The following is a 22897-nucleotide window of genomic DNA, read 5'->3' on the forward strand; positions in this document are numbered from 1 at the left end:
TGGCCAAATGAAGGGAACAAAAAACTACAGCTAGTCAAATCACATGGCAAAGAAGATAGAACATCACCATGCTCGTGATGGGAAAAGACAAAGGAATATATTAGGGTGGCCAAGAACAAATCGATGGTGAATGGTAACTCAAAATAGAATTCAGTTCTTAACATTGAACAGGGGAAAAAGGTCAGGTCATGGTTCAGAAGCAAAAAGACAGTTGCAACTTCCAAATCACCTCAAAACAATCTGGCCTGGATTATCGTAGTCAAATAGATTGAACAATGAACATACTTGGCGTGTTCTGCTAGGTAATTCCGGGGATTTCAGCAAGTTGCATCCAGAGAAATCCACAATGCTTAAGCATCTCAACCCTCCAAGCCCCTGGAGCTCTGCTAGTTTCCCACAATGTCGTACTTTTAGATCTTCCAAGAGTTCTAAACCTGACAAATCCGGTAAGTTCTCAAGCATCTCACACCTTGAAATGTTAATAAATTTTAACGATCTCGCTCGATCAAGCCCTGGAACATCCACAAGTTGTGGACATTCATTCAGAGTCAAGTATTCTAAATCTTCAAATTCCGAAAGATCCGGAAGGTTTACAATCAACTTGCATTGTTCAATGCATAGTCTCTTGCACAAAGAGAATTCCTCAAGCGCTTGGATATCATGGATCTTCTCACAGCCACTGATGTTCAGATCTTTCAAGGCCCCGGGGCATGGTAGTTCTGGTAATCTTTCCAAGGAACTACAGTCAGAGAGGTCCAATACTTCCAAGTGTTCAGCATTATAAAGGCCTGTTATTTCAACTAGCTTCCTGCAATTCCCAGCTTCTATTCTCTTCAGACCCTTTAAGTTAGAAAATTCCAGTAAACTCTCAATGGAATAACACACTGAGATGTCTAGTTCGTCCAAGTATTCCCATCTGTCAAGGCCTTAGATTCCAACCAGATTCTCACAAGCTGCAGCATCAAAATTCTTCAGAAATTTCAAATCCGAAAGATCCGGTAATGTTTCTAATGCTTTACAACCCTTTATGATGATCTATCTTAATGAGACTAAACGTTCAAGGCCCTCCAGCTTATATAGCTTTTCACAAAATGATGCTGTCAAAGCAGTTAGGCAAACAAGTTCTTCATGCCCTTTGATTTCAGTTAACTCAGAGCAACTGTGGAGATGCAATTCTGATAAGCGTTTAAAATTTGACAAATCTGGAAATCTCTCCAAATCTGGACCTTGGCTGACTTTAAGCTTCAATAGACTCGAGGGAAGATCTGGCAGCCATTTTATGTCATCATGAAGTTCAATATGGAGATCAACAAGTTGAGAGAGGGTCTTCATCGTAGTTAAGGCACTCAAATTCCTGACTTTCATTGATAATTGTATTAGATTGATTAGGTTGGCAATATCTGGGATTCTCTCACAGACGAGATGTAGACTTGTTAGGCTCGAGGGAAGCTCTGGCAGAGATTGTAGCTCTTCGCATTTCCCTAAATCAAGCTCTTGGAGACATGATAACTTGTGAATGCCTTTTGGCAAACCGGAAATGCGTGTCTTTTCTAACCGAAGGACTTGCAGTGAAGATAAATCCCCTATCTCACTTGGGATTTCTCCTTGTAGATATTTACACCCTGAGGCATCTAACTCTTCAAGCTTCTCCAACCTTCCCATGGTTCTAGGTAAACTTTCTAAGAAAATATGAGTCATGAGCAAAACTTTCAGATTGTGTAGATCCCCGATGGAGTGGGGCAGTTCCTTGACACCCGATCTTGATAGACAGTCGGGTTAAAGATGTCAACTTTCCAATGGAGTCAGGAAGTGTTCTCAGCGAGTGACACCCGTCTAGCGACAAGCTATGCAATTTCCGGAGGGATTCTATGGAGCTGTCAATTCCGACCAACGATCTACAATTACGAGCAGAAACAATCTCCAGCTTCCTCATGCGACCTATGGACATGGGAATCTTTTTTATGGAACTACCATCAATAAGAAGCTCCCTCAAGTTTGTTAGTCCCCCCATTTCTTTTGGTAGCTCCTTGAGTTTCTCACATCCCCTCAAACTTAAGGATAAGAGATTCCTGATATTCTTGATGGAAGGGTGAATTTTGGCCAGATTAACACAATATTCAAGATTCAAGATCTCAAGATTCTGGAGAGCTGAGATGTCGGGAGTTTCAGTCAACTTATCGCAGTGCAGAAGCCTCAGAACTTTGAGCTGGTTTGCGATTCACCACAAACAATATATAGCAACGTCAGCTCTTGAATTAATCATATAAATTGCAAAAGAAAAAAAGAAGATGGAGATTTACCTTCCGTAATCCATTGACATGGTGCCATGCGTCCCAGTGCTCTGTGAGACCGCTGACTCTTATATTAAGAATAACCAAGTTCTCTGGATGAAAGTTTGTTGGGAAAAAAGACGTTGAACAGGCCATCCAATCAAGCCATCTTAATTTAGGAAGAAGGTCCTTAAAATCTCCCGTGACTTCTGCCTGCTGGATACGAAGGTACCTTAACATTGGCAGTTTTCTGAAGTGCCCATTTGTTAAGCAGTATGGTTCAGAAAGGGAAGGAGAATACTTAAGATGGAGGGCCTTGATCTGATCCGTTCCCTGCAAGTTCCCAGAAACTGAGAAATAAGGGTGTCGCACAAGACCCGAAAGTAGGCTAATGAAAAGTGTGACACATTGTTCCACTTGTTCCATACGTAATATTTGGCTTAATTGTACATCCATCCAATTTATGACAGAACTCTAAGGATCACAAAAGCCTTGATGCCAGGCATGCTCCATTACCATGTATGGGAACTCTTCTAATTAATCCAGTTTGACCGCTTTCTAGTTTGACTGGCTTTTCAGGTTTTGATCAGTTTTCTTACAGGGGGTCAAACAGGATAGAGCGCATAACCAATAACAAGAGCCGATTGTCTGTGATTGTGTCATGTAGCAACCTGAGATATTATCCTGCTGAATCAGACAATGTCTAATAATGAATATACAAGTTAGTCTGGATTTCTACATTTTCATTTATGGGGTATATTATGACAGACATGATTTGATATAATTAGCTTGACCCCATATCAGCGGAACTATGCCTAAGCTGATGGTGTCACAAATTTGCTAATTCTACCCACGACCCTTTTTTTTAACCAGAAATTTGAGAATCCACACTTTTAAGTAAAAAGTAGAGAGCAGAAAACATTGTACCTCATTTCTCTCAAGCACTTTCAAAGCTTCCTCGTGAATCCATAATCTACTGCGTTCACTTGGCTTGTCAGAGTTTTCTTTATAAACAATACTTCTACCAAGATCTCTTAATTGATCATGCATCCATAGCCGATTTCCCCTATTGCCGTGGACAATTTTGACTAGGGACATGAGACTCAGCACTTCTAGTCCCAAGTTCGGAGAGAAGCCACAGTCATCCCACATGTAAGTTGGAAGTCTTGGATCCGTTCCATTGAAAAAACATGCAACGTCAAGGAATATTTGCTTCACATCATCAGTTAGGGTATCATAACTTATCTTCAGCTTCTCTTCAACCTTCTCATGCGGCACTTTTCTCAACTTCTCTAATGTGTCTCTCCACGCTGCCTCGCTTTTGTCGCACAAGAGTGACCCAACAACCTCAAGAGCCAATGGGAGCTGCCCAGTAGTTGAGACAATATCATGACAAAGGTCGTTGAAGGCAGGAGGAGGGAAGTCACGTTGAAACGCATGTCTACAAAATAGAACCATAGAATTTTCTTCGTCCAATCCCGTAAGTTCATATTCCCAGTATGGCGTCCCAAACTGATTAAGAATATGCTTATCTCTAGTTGTAATAATGATCCTACTTCCAGAGCCAAACAACCCATGCCCTCCCACAAGTGCATCTAACTGATCTTTGTGACTCACATCATCAAGAAAAATGAGAACTCTTTTGCCTTCAAATCTAGAACTGATGATATTGATTCCGTCGTCTCTGTTAGAAACTTCGTGGGGGCTTCCTTTAAGAACATCAGAGATCAATTCCTTCTGCAAGTGCACAATTCCCTCTTGCGATTCCGTTTCTCGGATATCAGCTAAGAAGCCACGGTGCTCAAATTGGCTTGACAGTTTATTGTAGATGACTTTGGCAAGAGTTGTTTTACCGGCACCACCCATTCCATGAATTCCAAGTATCCGTGTATCTCCAAATTTAGTATCTACCATAGTCATAATTTCTTTTACATGAATGTCCACTCCCACCAAGTGTTTAGGGGTCACTAACTTAAAAGCATTCTTTAACTCGCTCAAAACCTTTACAACAACCGCTTTTATGAGCTCTGCCTCATTCCTGTCAAAATCGTGCTATGATCGAGATCATGAACAAATATCAAGAGTAAAACTTACTAGAACAAACTCAGATAATAAGCAACGAGATGAATTGGCAAATTAATAATGGTCGATAGTCTAAAAAAGTAATGTACTTTGCCATATATTAATCAACTTATATGAATAAGGGATTTGGAAGTACCCATTAGCAATATTTTCGGATACCAGTCCTTTCAAGGATCCAACTTCTTTGAGTGCTTGTCTCCATTCCTGAACAACGCTATCCTCAAAACGCTGCTTGTATGAATTGAAGACATCTCCAAAGGTTCCTTTGAGCCACTTCACATCTGCGGGCTCTACTTTATAGAATATGGGCAAGATCACTTGTTTCATCTCTTTCTTGCACTTGAGCATCCGAACGAGCTCAAAAGGCACCATTTGCTGGAAGCATAGCATTCCGAGAGAACTGGGATTGAGATCTTGCTGTTGTCAATGGCCTGGAAAAGCTGTGGGCCAATCTCCTCTCCTAGAGGGAGCTCGTCGTCGTCTCTGAACACGCGAACTCTCGCTTCTCGGAGTTGCTTGTAGAGGTGGCTCGTAAAGCCCTTGCGAGAGTCTGGACCTCTGAAGCTTAAAAACACATCATAATCACATCCTGGCGAAGCATCTGATGAAACTGGGGACTCGGAAACCGGCTTCTCCACGAAGGTAATTGCTGTTCTCTTCACCTTTAGAAATTCTGAGGGAATGAAAACTGAAAGCAAGATTAATCGGATGCTAAACCACTGCAAAAGAATGAAAGATCTGAGGATACAGATTTCCTCTCTTTCTATAATGTACTCGCGTATTAAATTTAATGGAGGGAAACAAGTCAAGGTCCATCCTGGAGGTGTCCTACCAGACATAGTAAATAAATCTCTTCCAGTCAGGAGTAGGTGGTTTAACGTGGACCAGTCATTTATTGAGATGCACGTGAAAAACACATTGAGTCCATCACCTCCGCATATATCAACGAATTTATCAAGGTACTAATGTGAACTAATTTTAAAAATATCATATTTGAAAGTTGATGTAGTATATAATAATTAATAATTACATTTGTCTCATAATTCATTGGCTTTCGTGTCCAACTGTTGACGGGCTAAGACTTAATCTTTCTCTTGGCGATTTTCTTATTGGAAGGTATTAAAAGTAAACAATATCAGAGTAAAAATTAATTGGTGCGAGAAGGAAGAAACAGATGTAGAGATATAAACGACTTTCGAAATGAAAGGGACTAAACAAGAACAAAAAGGAACCACCAAAGAAAATCCTTCTCCTTCCCTTTTTCTGGAAGAATGGAGGTTCTAGACAAAATTGCTGAAAAGTTTGGCCCCTATTTGTTTCGATTGTTGTTGTAGTCCACAGACACAACAAAGTGGAGATTTAAGTTGGGACATTTTGATATAGAATATATCTAAATTGAAGGGGAGCAAACTAACACTAAGGTCACTTGTAGGGCAAAAATTATTAAGATGTAAGTGTGAATTATGCTAGGAAAATCCAACATTAGAGAATTTGTATGTTGTAAAACAACTATAATCACAATCAGTCCACAATTTATTTACATAATCTTTTTAAGGGAAAGTGTACCTAATTGGATATATTGATACATTTAGACATTTCTTCTCAATTTAACGAAAAATACTAAAGTTGGATTAAGTGGGGAAATTCAACTTAAGAATGGACAGCTGCAACAACCGCTAGCATTTGAAATAGTGAATGTTTTTGGAAGAGTCAAGAGAATTATATTTTGGAACAATTTAGGGTGCGTTTGGGAGAAGCTTTCAAAGGAGTTTTGGGCATCAAAAGCTCCTTGGACCAAATTAGAGTGTTTGGGCTTTCACTTTTTCGCATGTCCACGCGATACTGTTCATTCTTTTTTTTTCCGAAATTGTCCTCACGAATTTTTTATTTTTCCATTTTTTGCCCTTGTATGAGATTGCTCATCTTCTCCGGGCCGGTTTGGTTCTACCTGACTGCGAGGGGCCGGCGACTGCTAGAGGGACATCCTAGGCAATCGTCGTCAAAGAGTCGGGCGACCTCCGCGAGTCGCGGCGTTGCATGACCCTTCGTGAGTCGCGGCGACTCAACGACCATGGCGAGGGGCCGCCCCGACGATTGCCTGACCCCCAGCAAGTCAGCGGCCCAGATCTGGGCCGCGGCGGCTCAAATTTGAGTTGCCGCGACCCAAATCCTCACCGATCTGGGTGGGATTTCCCTAGGAATTTGATTAGTCCTCACAGGATATTCGATCTGGGGAGCTTTCGCTCCGAGATATCCACCAAAAAGAGTAAGCGGAACTGACATGCAGAACCAGAGCAACAGCAGGATAACGAAAGAGAAAACGGGATAGCTCCAGTGCTGTGACTACCCCACAAGCGAAAATTCAGAACAGTCAGGATCAAAAAGGCTATACCGGGGAAGAAGCACGACACCCATCCCTTGTGATCACCAGAGCTGATGGTCCTCCAAAGTCGGACAGCAACATAACCAGCAACAACACCAAGAATCATGTAGAAGAACAGCATATCTCTCGATCCGCGTCAAATCTGGACGAACCCAGTTGCGAAAGCAAGCTAATCAGGCAATGCAAAGAGCAAACCCCCATCTGGGTTCGACGATATCACTCATGAACGGCGTCAACACGCACAAAAAACGACTAAAAACACACAGCAAAAGATCCCGACTCGCACTAGCAGCTGCTCGAACACCTAGAAGATCAAGAAACGACAACAGAACAAGCGCGCACGAATGTCGCGAAGGGCACTGCAGATCGGACTGACCTTCTATAAAGGAACGCGCATAGAGAGGGAGGGAGAGAGCAGGGGAGACTCGGGGGCAACCACAACGCCAGAAAGTTTAAAATTTTGGCCTTTATTTATTGCTGGGGAAGGAGGAAGTCGAGAAGATGCGAGACGCGATGATATTTCTAGGATCCGTCCGATGGCGGTTTGACGTCTTTGCGTGAGCACGCTGAAATGGGGAATACGTACCGCGGGGGGCACACTCCTACTGCCGATTCTTTCCCCCTTCCCCTTTCTTTCTCTCTCTCTCTTTCGTTTCTCCCCTTTTTCCTCCACACGTCACTTCCAAATCCCCCCTCCCGCCCCGCAACCAAATCTAGAACTGATGATATTGATTCCATCGTCTCTGTTAGAGACTTCATGGGAGCTTCCTTAAAGAACTTCAGAGATCATTTCCTTCTGCAAGTGCACAATGCCCTCATGCGATTCCGTTTCTCGGATATCAGCTAAGAAGTCATGGCGCTCAAATTGGCTTGACAGTTTATTGTAGATGACTTTGGCAAGAGTATCTCCGAATATCTCCAAATGTAGTATTTACCATAGTCATAATTTTTTTTCACATGAATGCCCACTCCCACCAAGTGTTTAGGGGTCACTAACTTAAAAACTTTCTTTAACTCGCTCAAAACCTTCACAACAACCGCTTTTATGAGTTCTGCCTCATTCCTGTCAAAATGGTGTTATGATTGAGATCATGAACAAATATAATGAGTAAAACTTACTAGAACAAACTCAGACAATAAGCAACAAGATGAATTGGCAAATTAATAATGGTCGATAGTCTAAACAACTATTGTACTTTGCCATTGTTGACACCTAAATTTTTGGGGTTAATTTTTGCTAAATAATATATATAAAAAAAAAAAAAATCAAATCACATGGCATATAATTTAGGCAAGTTTTATATTCCGTTAAGATTTTAGGTAATATACACTCGGATGTGTTTTTGCGCAAAAAGGGGAATTTTTTGATCGAATATGCAAAAAATATTGCGCGGGGTGAAATAATATATTCGATCAAATTTTACGCGAGCAAAATTGGCAGTAAAATATACCACGAATATACAATTTTTTGGGGTATAAAAGGAGTTGCGTACGGTCGAAAAGGGGGGGTCCTTTCCGTTGGTAAAAAGAGAGGAAAAAGTAAAAAAAAAAGAAAAAGAAAAAGTAGCCGAAACCCTAATCGGCTACTGTTCATCTTCCCGAAGAGCAGCCGGCGCGCTGCTTGCTCACCGCCGCCGGCCTCCGTCCGCGAGTGCTGCGCGCCTGCGCGCCGGCCGCGACGCCCCTCGCTTGAACCGCCCCGACGTTCCGCCGCCGCATCTTCATCCGCGAGCCGGCGCCGGGAGACCCAGCAGATCGGTCCCATCGCCCGCAACTCCCGGATCCGGCGACGATCCGACGTTTTCGCTGCCCCGACGCCGCTTTTGCCTCGCCGCGTTCGAGGTCTCCCGCCGTTCTCGCCGTGCCGCCCGCGACGCTCCGCCGCCTCGCCGCCCCGACGCCGTCTCCGTCGTGCTTCGGCCCGCGCTCGGAGTCCCTCATCCGCGACACTCGCACCTGCACCCGCGAGTCCCCCACGCCGGTCTCCGCCGTTCCTCTTGTTGCCGGAGCTCTTCCGCCACCGGTTTGCCCTCGCCGGAACCCTAGCCGACGAGCTCTCCCTCGCCGGAACCCTTCGCGGAGTCCTTAACCGGTGGTCAAGATTTTCTTTTATTAAAAAAGAAAAAAATCAAATTAGGTAGATTTGCTTTATTTTATTAGGCTGGTTTATTTTATCTTATTTTATTTTTATATCTTGGTTTCTTTGTTTATTTCTCTATGCATAATTGAAAATCTCAATGTATCACCCGTTTCGCAACCGCGCCAGATTTTTTATTTCATCTATAAGGCTTTAGATGAAATAATTAATTAAGCGGGAATAAAATTGATGTTTTGATCTTTAAAGCTTAAGATCGAGTATCGATTTTACTAGCGAAATATTATGCCTTGATCTGAGCGATATGTGATGTCCCTTTTGGGGTAATTTTGAATGGATTTGATCGTTTTTATTTATCATGAGATATGTTTGAGATAGAATATCACATGTTTTAGGGTTATTTGCATATTTAGGCAAAGCATTCTACTTATCATGAATTTTCGAAATAAAAAATTGAGTTAGATTAGATGCATGTTAGGATATTACTTGTTTTAGGGTTTGCATATTTAGAATAGGAATTTTAATTTCGAATTTCATAAAATAAAAATTCAAATAAATCAATTTAGGTTGCTAGATTTTAATTTAGGTTGCATGCTTAATTACTTGGCAATTATTAATTTCGAAAATGAATAAAAACAGCAAAAAAATCATCATGCATATGTCACATAAAATTAGGACATATTTTGCACGTCATTGCATATTAGAATTAAATTGCACTTAGTTTAATTTTAGATAATAGTTTTTTTAATTTATTATAAGTATAGGTATTTTATCAAATAGATTGCATTTTAGGATCATTTAGGTTAAGATAATATTTTAGTTCAAATTAGGATTTGGCTCAACCTAATTCCTAATATAAACTAATTAGGATCTTAATCTAATTAGGTAATTTTCACATTTCACCTAATTTCGAATTTCATGAAAAATACAAAAAAATGCCATAAGTTGAATTAGTTTTATTTTCTAGGATAGATTGCATTCTTTTAAGAAAAGAAAGAAAAGAAAAATGTCACATGCACATCATTAGGATTAGATTCATTAAAATGCATGTCATGTGGTAGTTGTTGCTAGGCCCATTTAACTAGGAGTTACATGTCATTAGAGTTAGGTCATTTAGTTAATATTGCATTGCATATTGCATAATTTTCATTAAATAAGTGAAAACAAAAAAAAAAAGAGAAATTGCGTGTTAATTAGAAACCATATCCAGGGTTGTTGATGTGGATTTTAAATTAACATTGCAGATGCTTTCGTTGCTACAAGGTAAGTCCTGCATTTTTCTATTTGCTTTCTTGGGTGTTAAATTGATGGATTGCACACCCACATGATCGCCTCGCATATTAGAGAATTAGATTTAAAATTAATCCAAGCTGCCTGCAAAACATTTTCTTTGAAATAAAAAAGAAAGGTACCGAAAGGGCGTTAGAAAAGTCTAGCGTAACCAAGTCCCCGAATTCATAATCTCTGGTTCGTAGGAGTAAAGTAAATCTCCCATTACTTTACTTGGGTTTCTAATCGACCCACCAAAAATAGATTAGTGGCGACTCCTAATTAAAAAATCATTTGCATGTTATAAACTTGAACCTAAGTCGTGAATTGGTATGGGCTTGGGAGAGCCCGAGTTAAGTCTAGGCTTAACAATCCATTAGCCAAACCCTAGGTGGTTTAAACCCGAAAAAATTGGTCGCGACAGCTTGGCGACTCCGCTGGGGACTTGTGTTATGACACTTAGTGGACTTAGGCCAATTTTCTTCTTTTTGAAAAATATTTTTGTTTGGTAGCAAGGATTCCAGGTATGTCCCTAACATTTAGGTGTTAAATGTTTTTGCAGATTGGGAGGTATAAGGGGAGTAGTGATTGCTAACATTTGTCTTGCAGGTTGGAGTTGGGGATGAATGTTTTAAATTCAAGTTATTGAAGTGATGGTTGATCTAAATTGTTGTGCATGTCTTGCATTCAACACTACATTATTGCACACACAACCTGCCGCCGGACCTGGGCCGCACTAGGACATTTAGGATGGTATTGAGTTGGATACGACTTCGACCGCGAGGCCGCGTAGTAGAGGTTGCCCAACTCAATCCCGAAAGTTTTTCTTGGTGTTAAGAATGTTTACCTCTGCCCGCGAGGCTGCGTCGCATTGGGGTATCATTCTTGACTGAGCCGGAGTCATGAGGACTTGACTTAGTATGCGAGGCTGCAACTAAGTTATCCCACCCTTTTAACTCCACCTTGTTTAGCCTTCCTAGATTAGAAATCGAACCTCACACTTCATGCGCTTGTCTATGTGATTGCCGTCGTTTTACCTTGGTGAAGTAAGTCTTCTATCCTTATACCATGCAATTTATTTTGTAATGTTTTTGGTCGGTTCATGACAATTTAGGTTAATCATTAATTTAACTTCTTTGTCAATTAGAGATGAAATGAGGAAATTGCCATGCAATAAATCATTTGGAAAATAAAAAAAAAAGCTTTTTTCAATTCATGTCTAGAAAATTTGATCTTGCTAAGGTATCCACTTTTCTAGCTCTCTTTAGGAAATTCTCTTCTTGTAAGAACTTTTCATAAAAAAAAAAAAAAGAAAAAAAAAGAAAAAGAAAAAAAGAGAGAGAGAGAGAAAAATTGATAGATCATTGTCATGGATTGATTCGCTATTTGCACCTCATACTTATGCATTTTCATCCATTCAAATTAGGTGATAACGGATTCTCCACGCTCGCCTATTATCACGCGATTAAGATCAAGAATGGCCGACCAAAGCGAGATGCGCGATCGCATGTCCTCCGTGGAAGGCCAACTCCAACAGTTAGTTGCCTCTATGGAGCTTATAACAGCTCAACTTCAATCCCTCCAAGTGAATCCGGCTCCTGCACCTGCTCTCCCTGAGATAGTCGTCCCGAAGCCGGCAAACAAGGCCCCAATAGGTGAGGATGACATGCCGGAGCTGGAAGATGACATGGTTCCCAAGACAAATCAAGATGAACGCGTTGCAAAGCTGGAAGAGAAAGTAAAACAGCTGCGTGGAGTCTCAAAGCTCACTCCCGTTTGACCTCTCGGTCTATGAGAAGGTTAAAATGCCGAGCAAATTCAAAATGCCGGAGTTCGAGAAGTATGACGGGACATCTTGTCCAAAATCTCATTTACAGATGTACCACGTGCGCATGGCCCAACACGTCAAAAATGAGCCCCTTATGATCCAATCGTTTCACGCAAGTTTGACCGGGCCTGCACTAAACTGGTACGTGATGAAGAACGTAAACCTCCTCGAAACCTGGAACGAAGTGGCGGATGCGTTCCTCAAACAGTATAAGTTCAACATGGACATCGCGCCTTCTCGAGAAGACCTGGAGCGGATGGAAAAGAAAATGAGTGAATCATTTAAAGAATATGCTGTGAGATGGAGAAACTTGGCAGCTCAAATTACTCCCGAGCCTACTGACAAGGAGTTGATGAAGTTGTTTATCAAAACTCTCCCATCCGAGTTTCGTATACGGATGGCCAGCACGTACGTTGAAAACTTCAATCAGCTTATTCTGTGGGGAACAAATCAAGATGGGGATAAGGAAGGCTGGTTTATTGAGCCATCGAGTAGAAGATTCTCTGCCAATAAGGAAAAAGAGCCTGCTGAAGATGTGAATATGGCTTATAGCCAAGAAAGTACCAATCGTGCCCCGGCTATCCAGATGAATCAAAGGCAACAAGCTGCCCAAGCAAGAAGACAGTTCACCCTCTCCCCGGATCTCCATCCCAAGTGTTGGCAATCCTAAGAAAGAAAGGTTTGCTTACTAATGAGCCGAAGCGTCCTAATCGTGAAAGCATCCGAGGCTACGACCCGATGAAGAAGTGTGATTACCATAGCGGCGAATTGGGGCATTCAACTGATGAATGTTTCACTCTCAAGCATAAGATCCAAGACCTCTTGGACACGAAGGCCTTCTCATTTCAAACGCTCGGCCGAATGTCCGTAAGAATCCACTACCAGAGCATGAGGGTATGGTCAATGCTATTCGGATCCGACGTTGAAGTCGAATCGAGTTACCACTCATTGGAGTTGGTGTCCACCATACATGCACCTCGAGACTCACCACCCACTCCTGAAGTTTCAAATGTTGCCCTTATGATGGGAAGGATGACGATTGGGAATGGTTTTGTTCCTGGTAGTGGCCTTGAAAGAAATGGTCAGGGCATTCGAAGTCCCAATGAAGCCCCTCAGAGGTCTCGTGTTGCTAGATTAGGGTACCATGGAAGAGGTGGGGAAAGTTCTGGAGGACGAAGACATGAAAGGCGGAACCCGTCACCTAACCACGAGCGAGGAAGGCAAAACCCATCACCCCCGAACATTCGTGAGACATTCCTTAGCCCCCCGGTAATGATGCAGGATGAAGCAGAAATAATAGACACCCTAGGGCAGCCAAGCGGAAAATTCGACTATTTGGTAAAGTATACGGCTCCTCCTAGTTTCTACATTGATCCCCCGCATTGTCCCGGATGGATGGGGTGGCATGGATGATCCAACACCCTCGAAACGAGAGAACCCCGATGATGCATTGGAAGGGATCACTAGTCTCTTTGATGACGTCTTCATAGGGACCATTGATGAAGGACCCAGGAGAAGATGGGCTCTAGCCCACAAGAGTAACTCGTTTTTGCTTTCCCACATTCCCTAGCGCGGGAATTTTTATCACTTTCTAGGGCTTGTTTTTATTTCTTTTTCTTCGCTTTCTTTTTAGGGCTTGAAAATTGCATTTCCATTCAATAAATGTAATTGATTGATGAATATCAATAAAATTGCAAGTTTTATTTTGAGGGCATGATGAGGTATACCAAACCAGCCGGTGATGATATCCAACCGATAAAAGAAAAGAAAAATCCAAGGAGAATTCTGAGGCCCGGGCTTCATCATGCTTTCTCGTGTCAAAATATTTCAAAAATGCTTTTCCAAATGCTTTTAAAAAAATTTATCAAAAAAATAAAAATAAAAATAAAACTTGATTTACTCGTTTATCTTTTTGACCCATCCACTTTTTGTTTCAGAGATAGTCTTGTAACATGTGAATGTGTGGAAATGGTCCAATCCAATTTCGGAGCCTAGGGGCAAGTTCGCCCCAAGCTACAGCGGCCCATATGTGGTAAAGAAGGTATTTCCTGGCAGTGCCCTGATCTTGGCAAAAATGGATGGTCATGAGTTTTCCACTCCTGTTAATTCAGATGCTGTCAAGAAGTATTACCCATGATAGAATTTGCCATGTCATATTTTGAATTGCAAGCATTTCAATGATGAATAAATTGCTTCACTGAGTTCAATTGTTCAAATTTATTGCAAATCTTGCATTTTTTCTCCCTTGATGAATTGTGTGAGATAAATTGAATGTGTTAAATGGGATACTTTGGAATGATGAAAGGCAAGCCTTGTTCCATACATTGTTTCATGCATTAACCCCTAGTGAGTTGTGTGAAAAATTTCATGCCCGCAAGGAAGAGGGCTATCTCGCAAAGGGTACGTCAACCAAGGTGATGAGAGGCATTCGCTACAGGTGATCCATTGCTTAACCCTTTTGAGCCCATACACTTATGGATATTCTTTTCGAATTACCCCTGTCAAGAATCACCCCACATTGGGGCAAATGGGAGATAAAATGGCATCATGAGGTGAGAAAAATGAATTGAAATTTTCTTGCTCTCACTTGCATCAATCTTTAAGTCGTGCTATTGCATTGAATTCATGGGTTAACTTAAGTGCCTTAGGATGACGAAGAGCATTTCTTTCTCTATCCTACATACTTATACCCTTTGCATAGCCCACTTGAGCCTGAAATTTTCATTTCTTTAAACCCGATTGGTGATCATCCCCCACACTGGGGCAAGGAAAGAAAAATCAAACCACTCAAATAGCATGATTTACAATGCTAATAAAAATGGAGACTTTGTCCAAAAAAAAAAAAAGTGCAAAAAAATGGGGCATGAAAAGCAGTGTGCCTGGTAAAAGCAAGGCCAATGCCCAAAGAAAAAAAAATCAAACTCTTGGTGTAGTAAGTTGTATCCCCATCAAGGTGGTAATAAAAACTCTCAAATGCTGTTGCAATCAATGGAGTTGTGAAAAAAATCTTCGATAGTGGAGAAGGAAAGTGGTGGAAATGTCAAGATGATCACCAACTTTGACTCTCCCTAAACACTTTTGAGCCTAATGATCTTTTCATTTCTCAACCCATGAACCAAGCCTATGTTACGTCCCTTGCAAAGTCTCTTCTGATTAGGGCACTTGAATTAACCTAGGGGTTCACATGTTTTAAGCATCACTCGAAGAAGTGCGAGCAAGATTATTTCTTTCTCATTTTGCAGGGTTCTTGACTTGTAAACCCAGAGATGATTACAGAATATCACTCATTCTTTCAAAAGCCTTGACTCAAAGAGTCCCTTTTGTTAAGCCGTTGACCAAGCCCACATTACGGTCCTTGTTAAAGACCTCTCAGATTGGTAAGATCGTACCACTTGCGAGATTGCTCAGACCCTAGTTTGGGCATGACGATGGTGAGATAGAGTGATTGACAAAATCCTGCATCAAAGGTCAGGATGAAATCGCCATTTTAATGAGGATGAGAGAAAAAGTCCTTTCAGACCAAATGATCTCTCATTTGACACATCCATGACACTCATGTGTTCAGATTGGAATTTTCTTTTGAAATACTTCCCAATGGAAATTAGGTGATGCAAGATTAATGGAAATCATCATAAACCTCCATTATATTGATGCATGTTTACAAATGTATGTTGCCTCTCCTATGACCATGTTTTGCAGGAGACGTATCTTCGAAGATCGGAGATGTTACCAGGTAAGTACATCTCTATCCATATCTTGAATATTTGTCATTGCACAAGTATTCCCTTTTAAGCATACCGACACTCAATTGAGTTGTCCCCCAAAGATTTTTCCTCCGATTCAATCTCGATTAAGGCGACCGAAGAATGATTCGGGTCCTGGTCGGATGATTTCTGCCGCAAGGTTGGGCGACCGAAGAATGGTTCGGGTCCTAGCCAAGCAAAACCTCAGTCTAGGCGACCGTAGAATGGTACGGGTCCTAGACAACATTTATTGCTCTAACAGGCGACCGTAGAATCGTACGGGTCCTGGAAAAATAATTTTCTTTGTTGAGGCGACCGTAGAATGGTACGGGTCCTTGACAACACCTATTCCTTATTCAGCGATCGTAGAATGGTACGGGTCCTGGAAAGTGAATCCCCGTTTAGGCGACCGTAGAATGGTACGGGTCCTAGACAAAACCTTTCTGCCGTCTTGGGCGACCGTAGAATGGTACGGGTCCTGGGAAAGCGAGTTCTTTACAAAACCTTTATGCCGTATTGGGCGACCGTAGAATGGTACGGGTCCTGAGAAAGCAGCTCCTTTCTGCCATACTGGGCGACCGTAGAATGGTACGGGTCCTAGGAAAGCAGCATCTTCACAAAGTCATGTTACTATTCTAGGCGACCGTAGAATGGTACGGGTCTGGACGAGGTAACACTCACTACCTCGAATTACTTTATCCTCCTCAAAGGTAAGTTATCCAGGTAGGTGCATCTATCCTTTGCATTAGCATTTCCATGCATCATACAAATTGCATTAAAAAATGGAATTCATATTCGACAAAAAAATCATTCATTGCATGTGCATGGTCAAAATTTAGGTCTCAATTTGTCTTTAAAGGCAACCTCTACGAGCTCACCTTCAAAGAGGGGCAGCTGTTGACACCTAAATTTTGGGGTTAATTTTTGCTAAATAATATATAAAAAAAAAAAAAAAAATCAAATCACATGGCATATAGTTTAGGCAAGTTTTATATTCCGTTAAGATTTTAGGTAATATACACTCGGATGTGTTTTTGCGCAAAAAGGGGAATTTTTTGATCGAATATGCAAAAAATATTGCGCGGGTGAAATAATATATTCGATCAAATTTTACGCGAGCAAAATTGGCAGTAAAATATACCACGAATATACAATTTTTGGGGTATAAAAGGAGTTGCGTACGGTCGAAAAGGGGGGGGTCCTTTCCGTTGGTAAAAAAGAGAAAAAGGTAAAAAGTGAGTGAAGAGAGGAAAAAGTAAAAAAAAAAAGAAAAAGTAGCCGAAACCCTAATCGGCTATCGTTCATCTTCCCGAAGAGCAGCCGGGCGCCGCTTCGCTCACCGCCGCCGGCCTCCGTCCGCGAGTGCTCGCGCCCCGCCCGGCCGACGCCGCCCCTCCCCCGAACCGCCCCCGACGTTCCGCCGCCGCATCTTCATCCGCGAGCCCCGGCGCCCGAGACCCGGCGCCAGATCGGTCCCATCGCCCGCAACTCCCAGATCCGGCGACGATCCGACGTTTCTCCGCCCCGACGCCGCTTTGCCTCTGCCCCGCGTTCGAGGTCTCCCGCCCGTTCTCGCCGTGCCGCCCGCGACGCCCCCCGCGCCTCGCCGCCCGACGCCGTCTCCGCCGTGCTTCGGCCCGCGCCGGAGTCCCTCATCCGCGACACTCGCACCTGCACCCGCGAGTCCCCCACGCCCGGTCTCCGCCGTTCCTCTTGTTGCCGGAGCTCTTCCGCCACCGGTTTGCCCTCGCCGGAACCCTAGCCGACGAGCTCTCCCTCGCCGGAACCCTTCTCACGGAGTCCTTAACCGGTGGTCAAGATTTTCTTTTATTAAAAAAGAAAAAAAAATCAAATTAGGTAGATTTGCTTTATTTTATTAGGCTGGTTTATTTTATCTTATTTTATTTTTATATCTTGGTTTCTTTGTTTATTTCTCTATGCATAATTGAAAATCTCAATGTATCACCCGATTCGCAACCGCGCCAGGATTTTTTATTTCATCTATAAGGCTTTAGATGAAATAATTAATTAAGCGGGAATAAAATTGATGTTTTGATCTTTAAGGCTTAAGATCAGAGTATCGATTTTACTAGCGAAATATTATGCCTTGATCTGAGCGATATGTGATGTCCCTTTTGGGGTAATTTTGAATGGATTTGATCGTTTTTATTTATCATGAGATATGTTTGAGATAGAATATCACATGTTTTAGGGTTATTTGCATATTTAGGCAAAGCATTCTACTTATCATGAATTTTCGAAATAAAAAATTGAGTTAGATTAGATGCATGTTAGGATATTACTTGTTTTAGGGTTTGCATATTTAGAATAGGAATTTTAATTTCGAATTTCATAAAAATAAAAAATTCAAATAAATCAATTTAGGTTGCTAGATTTTAATTTAGGTTGCATGCTTAATTACTTGGCAATTATTAATTTCGAAAATGAATAAAAACAGCAAAAAAAATCATCATGCATATGTCACATAAAATTAGGACATATTTTGCACGTCATTGCATATTAGAATTAAATTGCACTTAGTTTAATTTTAGATAATAGTTTTTTTTTTTAATTTATTATAAGTATAGGTATTTTATCAAATAGATTGCATTTTAGGATCATTTAGGTTAAGATAATATTTTAGTTCAAATTAGGATTTGGCTCAACCTAATTCCTAATATAAACTAATTAGGATCTTAATCTAATTAGGTAATTTTCACATTTCACCTAATTTCGAATTTCATGAAAAATACAAAAAAATGCCATAAGTTGAATTAGTTTTATTTTCTAGGATAGATTGCATTCTTTTAAGAAAAGAAAGAAAAGAAAAATGTCACATGCACATCATTAGGATTAGATTCATTAAAATGCATGTCATGTGGTAGTTGTTGCTAGGCCCATTTAACTAGGAGTTACATGTCATTAGAGTTAGGTCATTTAGTTAATATTGCATTGCATATTGCATAATTTTCATTAAATAAGTGAAAAAAAAAAAAAAAGAGAAATTGCGTGTTAATTAGAAACCATATCCGGGGTTGTTGATGTGGATTTTAAATTAACATTGCAGATGCTTTCGTTGCTACAAGGTAAGTCCTGCATTTTTCTATTTGCTTTCTTGGGTGTTAAATTGATGGATTGCACACCCACATGATCGCCTCGCATATTAGAGAATTAGATTTAAAATTAATCCAAGTTGCTCGCCAAAACATTTTCTTTGAAATAAAAAAGAAAGGTACCGAAAGGGCGTTAGAAAAGTCTAGCGTAACCAAGTCCCCGAATTCATAATCTCTGGTTCGTAGGAGTAAAGTAAATCTCCCATTACTTTACTTGGGTTTCTAATCGACCCACCAAAAATAGATTAGTGGCGACTCCTAATTAAAAAATCATTTGCATGTTATAAACTTGAACCTAAGTCGTGAATTGGTATGGGCTTGGGAGAGCCCGAGTTAAGTCTAGGCTTAACAATCCATTAGCCAAACCCTAGGTGGTTTAAACCCCGAAAAAAATTGGTCGCGACAGCCATATATTAATCAACTTATATGAAAAGGGATTTGGAAGTACCCATTAGCAATATTTACGGATACCAGTCCTTTCAAGGATCCAACTTCTATGAGTGCTTGTCTCCATTCCTGAACGACGCTATCCTCAAAACGCTGCTTGTATGAGTTGAAGACATCTCCAAAGGTTCCTTTGAGCCACTTCACATCTGCGGGCTCTACTTTATAGAATATGGGCAAGATCACTTGTTTCATCTCTTTCTTGCACTTGAGCATCCGAACGAGCTCAAAAAGGCATCATTTGCTGGAAGCATAGCATTCCGAGAGAATTGGGGTCAAGATCTTGCTGTTGTCGATGGCCTGGAAAAGCTGTGGGCCAATCTCCTCTCCTAGAGGGAGCTCGTCGTCATCTCTGAACACGCGAACTCTCGCTTCTTGGAGTCGCTGGTAGAGGTGGCTCGTGAAGCCCTTGCGAGAGTCCGGACCTCTGAAAGCTTAAGAACACATCATAATCACATCCCGTTGAAGCATCCGATGAAACCGGGGACTCGGAAACCGGCTTCTCCACGAAGGTAATTGCTGTTCTGTTCATCTTTAGAAATTCTAAGAGAACGAAAACTGAAAGCAAGATTAATCGGATGCTAAACCACTGCACAATAATGACAGATCTGATGATACTGATTTCCTCTCTTTCTATAATGTACTGACGTTCTAAATTTAATGGAGGGAAACAAGTCAAGGTCCACCCTCGAGGTGTCCCATCAGAGATGGGAAAAACTAGGGGTGAGCATGATCTGAGTTGGTCCGGGCCACTCCCTAACCTTAGGACCAACCCGTACAGTGTCGGTCCTCAATTTTTAGGATCGAGGACCGACCCTACTGAGTCTGGGACCAAGGACCGACCCAATGGGTTCGGTCCGGTTCCAGGGTCAACCCGGGACGGATCGATAATTTATTTCGTCTTGTTTTTTATACTCCCTAAAAAAGTAAACCTACAAATTCAAATTACACATCCATCGACAATGCGGCATTGTGCAACTAAACTATAAATACCAATACAAGATCTCAAATGAAGTACAAAGTAGATATCACTAGTCAAGTTGTGTTTGGAAAGCAAGGGCAAGCTGAGCATTAGGGTTTCTAATTAGGGCTTCTTCTTTTTTCCTTTTGATTTACTCGGCGATAAGTGAGGTGACTGGCGCGAGTGGCGAGCGCAAGCGTCAAGTGTTGAGTGGGGTGAGTGTCAACTGGCAAGCGCTAAGCGTTTAGTGAGGCCAGCGGCAAGCGGCAAGTGTTGAGCAAGACTAGCGACGAGTGGTAAGTGGCGAGCGTTTAGTGAGGCCGGCGACGACAGCAAAGGGCGAGTGGTGAGTGGCGAGCGGCATGAGCAGCGCGCACGGTCAAAGGTGAGCGGCGCGGGCAACCAGAGGTGAGCGGGATGTTGCTACTTTTGATTTTGACAAATTGAAGAACAAAGAATACAAAATGGAAGAGAACGTACTTTAGGGAAGAAAGCCGTGAGGAGATTTACGGCATAAACTTTGCGCCATTTTGGACGTCGTGAGTCCATGACTATGAGGAGTCCTTGATCCTCACAGTGAAGAATGTACTATGGAGTCTAGACTGTGGAGGAAGAGGCCGTGAAGACCTTTACGGCGTAAACTTAACGCCTTTTGGAATTGGATGCCGTCTGTCCATGACTGTGAGCATGAGGAGTCAACAACTTTAACATCATTTTACTTAGGTTTGAATATATAAAAGAATTATATATAATATAATATAACATAAATTTTACTTAGGTTTGAATATATAAAAGAATTATAAATAATATAATATACAGGATTGGTCCAGGGTTGGACCGACCAAAACTCTCGGGGACCGAGGACCGGCCGCACAGTGTTGGTCCTGGAATTTCAGGACCAAGGACCGACCCAGTCCCCTTGGGAACTGGACCAGGACCAGCAGGGTTGGGCCGATCCAGGGTCGGTCCAGGGTCGATCCTAAACCACTGCTCACCCCTAGGAAAAACATCTTATTTCAGGTGTAGCTGGTTTAACGTGGCAGGTCATTTATTAAGATACACGTGAACGACAAATTTAGTCTTCACCTCCACATATGTCAATCTAATTTATTGATATACACGAATGACTTAGTTAAGAAAAATCTCGCGTTTGGAAATTGGGGTAGGATAAAGCTGTTAATAATTTTCTTTGAATTATAATTCATTGACTTAAATTTTCTTTGAAAATGTGGATTCAATTATTGACGGACTCAAACTTGACCTCTCCTTTAGTGATTTCTTTCGATGAAGGTACCAAAAGCAATGCTGTTAAAGCCAATAATTAATTGGTCCAAGGAAGAAGAAATAGATCTAGACATAGAAACAACTTTCGAAACAAAGCAAAATAAATAGGAACAGGAGTAATCCATCGAAAAATATCCTTCTCCTTCCCTCTTTTTCAAAGACAGGAGGATTTGGACAAAATCGATGAAAGGTTTGAACTGCAATTTGTTTTATGTATTGCCGTTGCGGTCCTCACATGCAACAAAGTGGAATTTTAAGTTGAGACATTTTGATGGAGAATATATCTGAATTGAGGGGGGAGCAAACAAACATTGATGTCACACGTAAGGGAAATATTATTGAGATGCGCCTGTAAGTTGTGTAAGACAAGTCCCACATTAGAGAACTTTTGTGTGGTAAAATAGTTGATAATCACACTCAGCCCACAACTTATTCATTTAGTAATTTAAGTGAAGGTAAATTCAATTGGATAAGTTGATAAACTTGGACATTTCTTCTCAATTTAATGAAGAATGCCAGGTTTGATGGGAACCTATCATTCAAAAACGACACAAATAGTTCCTTTACTCTAATAAAATGTGTAATTCATCTTTAGATTTTTAATTCATTCAATGTAGTCATTAAACTATTTTTTAGTACTATCATAAGTTTTCATAATTACACTACTACTTAGATTTTAGGATGTCTTTTTCATTTCAATCCACTTCCTAAATTAAAAAAAAAATGCAATATTTCCATTGCCTTTTTACTTTTTATGTCTTTATAAATATTACTATAATTTGATTTAAGTATATTTTAACTTCAGGTCTCTATAATAGTAAAAATATACCCCCATTTATAGTTATATTGGTTCCATATTCCTTTTGTTTCAAAATAAGTGTTTCATAAGAATATTTAACAACAACAACAACAACAACAACAACAACAACAAAAACTATAATTTATCTATACATTTCTTGTACTTATATTAATCTAAATCGTGTTATTAATTTTTCATATAAATACAATTTTCAAGTTTTGGGGTTTTGTGTTTCCTTAATTAAATTTAGCTTTATGTAAATTAGGAAATTAAAACAACATGAATATCAACCCAATACAACTCTAAATGAGGTTCTACTTTCATTATTAAATATATTATAAGCTAAAATATACTAAAATGGAACTATCGTAATATTTATAAAGACAAAAAATGTGAAAAAGTAACAAAAATATAGCCATATATTGTGTTAATTTAAGAAATGGATCAGAAATGAAAAGTTATTTTAAAATGAGGGCAATAGTATAATAATGAAAAAAAAATTGAATTTTTTAATGTAAAGTTGAAATATTATATTGAACAAATTAAAAGTTTATGAACTAATCAAAGTCCATATAAGAGGTATTCGTTTATCATCTACTTCTCCTATCTTTGGAACTCCCACTCAC

The 22897-nt window shown here is 40.7% G+C and overlaps 1 protein-coding gene and 1 pseudogene across 1 annotated transcript; both read right to left on the bottom strand.

Annotated features, from left to right (window-relative positions):
* Positions 1–127: 127 nt before the first annotated feature.
* LOC104436146 lies at positions 128–7009 on the bottom strand (annotated as a pseudogene).
* On the bottom strand, positions 226–1662 carry LOC120291417 (putative adenylate cyclase regulatory protein). Its single transcript, XM_039308743.1, has 3 exons — positions 1056–1662; positions 940–953; positions 226–840 (listed from the first exon to the last, which is right to left on the bottom strand). Exons 1-3 carry the CDS (start codon positions 1660–1662, stop codon positions 226–228), a joined length of 1236 nt encoding a protein of 411 aa, XP_039164677.1.
* Positions 7010–22897: the final 15888 nt, after the last annotated feature.

This window comes from Eucalyptus grandis, chromosome 3 (genome assembly GCF_016545825.1).
Source record: "Eucalyptus grandis isolate ANBG69807.140 chromosome 3, ASM1654582v1, whole genome shotgun sequence".
Lineage (NCBI taxonomy): Eukaryota > Viridiplantae > Streptophyta > Magnoliopsida > Myrtales > Myrtaceae > Eucalyptus > Eucalyptus grandis.

Coding starts and splice junctions, on each gene's coding strand:
- LOC120291417 (XM_039308743.1), bottom strand. CDS start 1,662: ATGGGAAGGTTGGAGAAGCTTGAAGAGTTAGATGCCTCAGGGTGTAAA.